The sequence below is a fragment of the Triticum urartu genome, chromosome 2A (assembly GCF_056163025.1).
Source record: "Triticum urartu cultivar PI428250 chromosome 2A, HENAU_Tu73, whole genome shotgun sequence".
NCBI classification, from domain to species: Eukaryota; Viridiplantae; Streptophyta; class Magnoliopsida; order Poales; family Poaceae; genus Triticum; species Triticum urartu.
This window is the reverse complement of record NC_141874.1, coordinates 18,526,978-18,533,644: the sequence shown is the minus strand read 5'-3', so window position 1 is coordinate 18,533,644 and position 6,667 is coordinate 18,526,978. Positions and strand designations below refer to the sequence as shown.

Below are 6,667 nucleotides of genomic sequence, written 5' to 3'. Positions count from 1 at the left end.
GGAGCTCTGTTCCTACTTTTCTTTTTGAAAGAGAGCTATATTCCCTACTTGGCAAAAAGAGAAAGAAGCAAAAAAAAAATGGCACAACTAACAATGTGTTGTGTGCAGAGAAAATCCTGATATATATGAAATGTTCTACTAGTTAAACTAGCTTGAGCTCCGTGACTTCTTTATATTTTCAGCAGTTTGTGTGTGTGTTTGTGTGTGTGTTTTGTTGCTGAGGCAGCGTGGGTGCTGGCCCTCCGCGCGCTATCTTTGCGACTGAGATGTACTGGGCTTCGTTGTTTCGATGCAATGGAGCTGGGGCGTGTGCCCTTTTCCTCTAAAAAAATATGTACTGTTCTTCTGGTAATCTTAGCTATATAATTACAAATTTTCACAGTTGCTAGAACGACAGAGAGAAAGGGACCTCCATCATCGTTTCTTATCCTTCAAAGAAGCTCTGCACCGTCTTTTCTAAACTCTCAGTGGTATATATGTCTCCCGCTGAAGCTATCTGCAGACATGAAGAAAACAGTCCTGAACTCGAATAGTTCTCGAAACACCTCGTGTAGTCTGGCAGAATGCAATCCTGTATACGATCTCTCAGTACCTGCCGTAGCACCACATCAGGAACCTTCCAAGTTTTCTGACGATCAAAAGTCTTGTTGAACTTTGAAGCAAATGCAACCAAGGATCGGCGTTGACTGCCCCTCCGACAGTTGCGATTCAAGCAAGACTTGGCTGGAGTGCAAGCCTCTTCTGTGTAACTCTCAATCCACTTCTTGAAGAGTAACTTGAATTCGTCATCATGCTGCTTAATAATCTGCCTATCAGATAGCAGCTCATCCAACAGACCATCTGTCTTTGTATTGAAATGCCCTGTGTTGTTCAATAAGAAAATGCATTGCCGCTGCAGATCCGCATGGTATATGTTTGAACGTTCAGTGAGCACAGATTTCCAGCAAGTAATCACGTCATACAGAAGATGGCCAAATGAGCTGGAGTTGTCACCTGGGGCAAGAGTGGATTGCACTAAATTTCTGTGACTGCCAAGGGATTTCATTGAGCGTATGAGGAAACATGTCATCGGATGAATGGCATCGTTATCCTGATGATTTTCCATATTGGACTGCATGTGGTGCTTGATATGGTCAATTAACCTCCTGAAAGCTTCCCTCATGTTGCGTAAAATATTGGGAAAGAAGTCATCAGATTCACTGGAAGCAAACTTTTGAATAAGAGGAAGGACATCCAAAAGTGCCTCATAGGCAAGCAGCATGGGAGAAATATGAGTGGCAGACCACACTGTCTTGCTAAGACAAACGGCAATGTCCAAGAGTTTCTTGATGTGGCACTTTGCAAACTGGTTGAAGTAGCCTAATTTTAATTCCTCAAATGGCCGACTCTGCTCACATAACTGCTGTTGCATCAAACAGAGGACTTGGGTGTTGGTTTTCAACATGATGATCAATTCTTTTGTGCACTCAGAAGGATCCTTGAAGGTCCTTGTGCTTATACGAAGAATCTCTAGGACATCTGATTCATGGAAAAATCTGTTACAAAAAAAGAAGTGACCTTGGAACTGTGAGTAAAAATATTTTAGGCAATTTATGGAACATTTGAGGAAACAGTAAAAATATTTAACTATCCGACTAGAGTTTCTTACTTTGAATGGCAGAATAAATTGGCTCTATTATTAATTAACTGGCGAACACTGGCTGCAAACCAGCATCCCATCTCTTAGTTTTTCACCAATCCGACAGCTACTGTGTAGTTCGTTATGTTTACATGACAAAGGAATTGTAAGTTTTTAAAGAAAAATCTGACTGCTACTCTGTGCAATTCGTTATAATTTGAGGACGATAATAAAGTTTCATTATCAGTCCCACTACTACACTATGCAATTAGTTATGCTTAGATGGCAGCGTAATATAAGTTCACACATTTGAAGGACGTGAAGACAATGAACATGCTCTCCTTTGCTTCAGAAAAAAATGTTTTAAAGAATGAGCATGTTCTCCTTGCCTTCACTCTTTGTTTCTGAAAGCTCCCAGATTAAGGAGAAGGGATCACATGGATATGGTCATGTGCCCACAGGTTATGGATTCGAGGTCCATGGTGAAGAGTATTTCCGGAAAAGTTTCACGGTGTGCTAAAGTTTAGATGCGGAGAGGTCTGCAACTCTGCATCCACCAGCATCTACACATCAGGGTGGAGTTGAGGAAAAGGAGCATTACCAAGGATGGGATGGTAGCAGCAACTGCAGATAAAACAATCAACGGCTGCTTTGATGTGTAAGGAGGACACATGGCAGAACATGCATGTGGTTTAGAAAGAAAAAACACTTCTTCGGGGATCATATCCGGAAGAAAACGAATGCGGTTTAGGTAACAAAAACATCGGCATTATGGCTTTAGTTGCCAAATTGTGAGTCTAGAACAAATAAAAGAAAATTATGAGTTTCATCTTATTGCTGGTATTTTCTTAAAGTAATAAGAACATAAATGTAATGGGTTTATGTGATGCAGCATACAGTCATAAGGTGATGTCTCAATATGTCACACTGAAACAAGGTAAGAGCCTTTGAAATACCACCTGGTTGGCTGGCCACAAGTCTGTTTGCCTAAAGACCAAGGTGGTTTAGGGATTCTTAATTTGGAAGTTATGAACATTGCCCTGTTATCCAAATGCTTATGGAAATTGTTTAATGATGAGGGTCCTGGGCAATACATTCTGACCAAAAAGTACCTACTCACCAGACCTTATGCCAAGTGACTTCAACACCTGGAGATTACCATTTTTGGCAAGGTCTGCTGGAGATACTGTTTTCAGGGTGCTGTGGGATTAATGTGGGGAATGGGGAAAAAACTAGATTTTGGGAATACCATTGGGCAGGAGATTGCACTCTGGCCACTTCCTTTCCTAGGCTGTATAGCATTTCCCTGGACCTCAAGTCGTCAGCATCACTGTGAGGAAAATGTTTACTAGAGGGTTTCAATCCTTCAAATTTACAAGGGCTCTGGTGGGTGGGAAAATGACACAATGGTTGGGCTTAAAAAAGATTGTGCTGATATTTCCCTTGCTGATAAAAATGACAAGCTTGCTTGGCTCTTCTGTGCTTCAGGACAGTTTTGTGTGAAATCTTTTTACTCTGTTATGCTAAATTTTGAGGTGGTGCCTTACAAATTCTTCTGGAAGATTAAAATCCCTCTGAGAGTCAAAACCTTTGTTTGGCTAGCTCTGAGGGAGCATTCTTACCAAAGATGTGTACCTGAAGAGAGGGGGCAAATGCAAGCCTCACTGTTGCTTTTGTGGGGAAGTGGAAACAATTACTCATCTTTTTTTTTTACTGTCCTATTGCCAGATATATCTGGAACATTGTTAGTTGTGCATTGGGGTCAATTGTCAGTTTAGCAGTGTTTCAGACAGTACATAAATAAAATAACTGGCTCGGGGGGAACTTAACAGAGGTTTGATGGCTGTTGGTGTTGCAGGTGTGTTTTAGGTGCTTTGGAAAACCTGAAATCTTGCTTGTTTTCAAAATCTGTTATTGATCAAGCCATGTTTAGTTATTTACCGAATTTGTCACTGGATTGATTGTTGGAGCTCCTTGCAGTGGACGGAAGATGCAAAACTAGAAGTATTTTGTATAGCACCCCATGTGTTACTTTGATCTCATAAGGTTGAGAATCGAGAAAATATGAAGCTCATGGCGACCAAGTATTGTTTCTGGACAGAACAGTTTCAAAGTAATCACAGTGACAATGAAACATTGCTATATAAACAAGTTTAATGTACACTATTCCGTAGAGCTGATATGACTTGAAACGGGGCCTTTCCAATTCAAAGAAAACCGATGTGTATGTTGCCCTGATATTTATGTGTAGGTCTGGCATACAAGAGGATGAATCCTAAAATCAATTACAAGCTGATGGTATCATAACCCGTATATTATCTTTCTTCAATTCCATTCCACTAGGATAATATAGAATGAGTACGTACCAAGAAACCATGTTTTAGTCAACATACAAACATGAGATATTGGCTATTCCTACTATGTCCGTTGTTCACTAATAATGCTATATTTCAAAAAACTATACTGCATTGTTTTGTTTGACTGTCATAACATCTGGATATTATTTGTACCCCCAGTTATAGTTATACTGTCAAATACATTAACTGATGTGCTTTCTGCTTTCTGCAGAACTTTGTCTAAATGGGAAACAGGGAAAGTGAACAAATGCAAGAACTATCCTTCCGTATGTAAAATGACCTGGCAGTTCTCCTGAGAAGGTTATTGTCCTGTTATACTGTAGACTATTAGGTGAGCTCTAATTAATAACACAATAGCATCACACGTTGTCACATTTCATCTTAGATTGCCTGTCTATGTACATTATTAAATCACTACATGCAGTCATGCACTTTTTAGTTACTAACTTGGATCACTTTCCAGATGCATCTTGGATGAGAGGAATAAGAAACATAAAATTTGGTAGCTTTTTTCTGAGAAAGACAATCTGGTAGCTCATGTGTGGACATACACTTCCAACTATATGATGAATTGCTGCGGGATCATATAGGGTAGAATTTAAGATTGGTGCCAACAAATGGAGGCTGGTGTCTTGAGCAAAGACATGGATGTTCTGCGAGTACATGTCATGACCAGGCAAAAATGTTGGCCACAGTGAGTGGGGGCTGGAATGGAGTAGCTCAAAAAGTAAGGGTAATTGCCAAAGTGCTAAACTTCTGAGTGCCTCTTCAGTATATTTCGTTATAGAAGAAAACTAAACTAATTTACATGAGACCAGAATATTAAGTTATAGAGGAAAACTAAACTAATTTACATAATAAACTATCATTTTTGTTATATATATCTTTCAGACTATATAAGTTATAGAATATTTTGATTCATCTTCAGGATGCCTAAGCAATTTTAGCAGTTTGGTTGTCGCATCTTCTGTACAGTGAAATATAGGCATCTTTTGATACACGGGTCACAAAACAAACTGTAATGTGAAATAATTAAACTTTGAAGAGCTTATATCCAATTCTCTATATTCATCATTCTAGTTTGGTCATTACCTTCCCGCCGAGTTGAGATGATATGTTTGGGAGTTTCAAAGTAGGAAAAAACATACGTGCTCACTAAAAGGTCAGTGATGTGTGGCCATAACAAGAATGGAGGATTTGGTGTTTCTAATTTTGGGACAAAAACGTAAGTACTCAACTGACTTAGGGATATTTGATTGATCTACTAGACCCCAGAGAAGCACAGCTGTTAAAATACTTGGAGTAGCACTTGTTTGTAATAAAACAAAACTGTGGATTTACCTGCTCAATGTATGTGAGTTGGCCGAGAATGCTTGGAGTAGCACTTGTTTGTAACCAGATCCAAAAGCCACTTGACAATTGCGGATGATGCCCTCTAGCTGGTCCAAAGAGCCCGGCAAGATGAGTCGGGCACGGCCAGGGTCCATGTGGGCATGTGACGGATAGTGAAGCTGCCGCACGTTGCTGCTGGTTGGAGTTGTAGTGTCGCCGCCGCCGTCACTAGATGCATAGCCGTCATGGCTGCTGCTTTGGGAGTGGCACCTGCTGACGGAGAAACAGCAGACGATGGTGTCTGCCTGGATCGAGTAGGGGGTCTGCTCAATGGAACTTTGGAGGTTCTCGGTGGCAGCAAACACCTGACCCTTGTCCCATAGGTTGAGTCTGCAAATTTCCTCTGCAAGACGTTGCATTGCAACAGCCAGCCTGGTTCACTGAGCTTCCGGATAACCAAGCACCGCAAGAGAAGGAAGCGGGTGCAGACTGTAATCTTTGAAGCGTGGTGACAGGGCAGCACCAAGAAGGGCCATACAAATACAAGGGCTAGTGGCCAGCAGGGGCAATCGACGCGCGGGTGTCAGGATGCTGCTCCGCCGTCGCCGATGGGCAGCCGGCCGGCCGTACATGCGCCCCAGCGATAGATCCTCTCCGCAGCCGAGCGAGCGCTGAGACAGAAAATTCGGAGAAAAATATTCCTTAAAAAGATGAGATGGGCCAACTGAGGCAGCAACAACGACTAGCCGAGGAACGGAAGATCCGACCGAGAGGGCGAGAGCTTCAAGCTTGGAACCCCCAAAGCTAACCCATAACGAAACGGAAAGATCCCCCCAAAATGGGAGCGACAGAAGGGGGAAGCGGGGAGTGAGGGCGGAATCGGTACCTCCAAGTCGGTCCTCCCGGCCGGCGTATTTGCGGCGCTGCGCCTCCAGGACGGAATCGCTCGCGACGGCGCCCGAAGAGAGAGGCGGAGCACCCTCGGCGAGACGGAGTGAGGCGTGTGGGGGGCTGCTTTGCGCACAGGGAGGGAGGGAGGGACGACACAGGAAGACAAGTAGGACACGCCTGGGGCCCAGGAGTCAGGGCTCGAGAGTTTCGGGCCGTGTGGACCCCTTGGCCGTGACGATACCTGAAAAGGGCCACGTAGGTAGAAGGAATTTATTTTTGGCAGGATGTAGAGAGAAGGAATTGACATGTACTAGGATGCACCTCTGAACCCATGACTTGGTACCAATTTGTAAAACAGCCAAACCCGGAGCTAAAAGCGTAATGTACCTTCTGAAACAGATGCCGGAATCGCGATCCGTCCAAACGATCATGTGCGCGACGACGACGATACCTTTCGAACGAGACCAAT

The 6,667-nt window shown here is 42.9% G+C and overlaps 1 protein-coding gene across 1 annotated transcript; it reads right to left on the bottom strand.

Annotated features, from left to right (window-relative positions):
- Positions 1 to 269: 269 nt before the first annotated feature.
- On the bottom strand, positions 270 to 6,348 carry LOC125529551 (uncharacterized). Its single transcript, XM_048693957.2, has 3 exons — positions 6,194 to 6,348; positions 5,317 to 5,978; positions 270 to 1,535 (listed from the first exon to the last, which is right to left on the bottom strand). Exons 2-3 carry the CDS (start codon positions 5,724 to 5,726, stop codon positions 425 to 427), a joined length of 1,521 nt encoding a protein of 506 aa, XP_048549914.2. The 5' UTR covers positions 5,727 to 5,978; positions 6,194 to 6,348; the 3' UTR covers positions 270 to 424.
- Positions 6,349 to 6,667: the final 319 nt, after the last annotated feature.

Coding starts and splice junctions, on each gene's coding strand:
- LOC125529551 (XM_048693957.2), bottom strand. CDS start 5,726: ATGCAACGTCTTGCAGAGGAAATTTGCAGACTCAACCTATGGGACAAG. Junction 1,536..5,316: donor AACTCACATACATTGAGCAG/GTAAATCCACAG, acceptor TTTTTGTAACAG/ATTTTTCCATGAATCAGATG.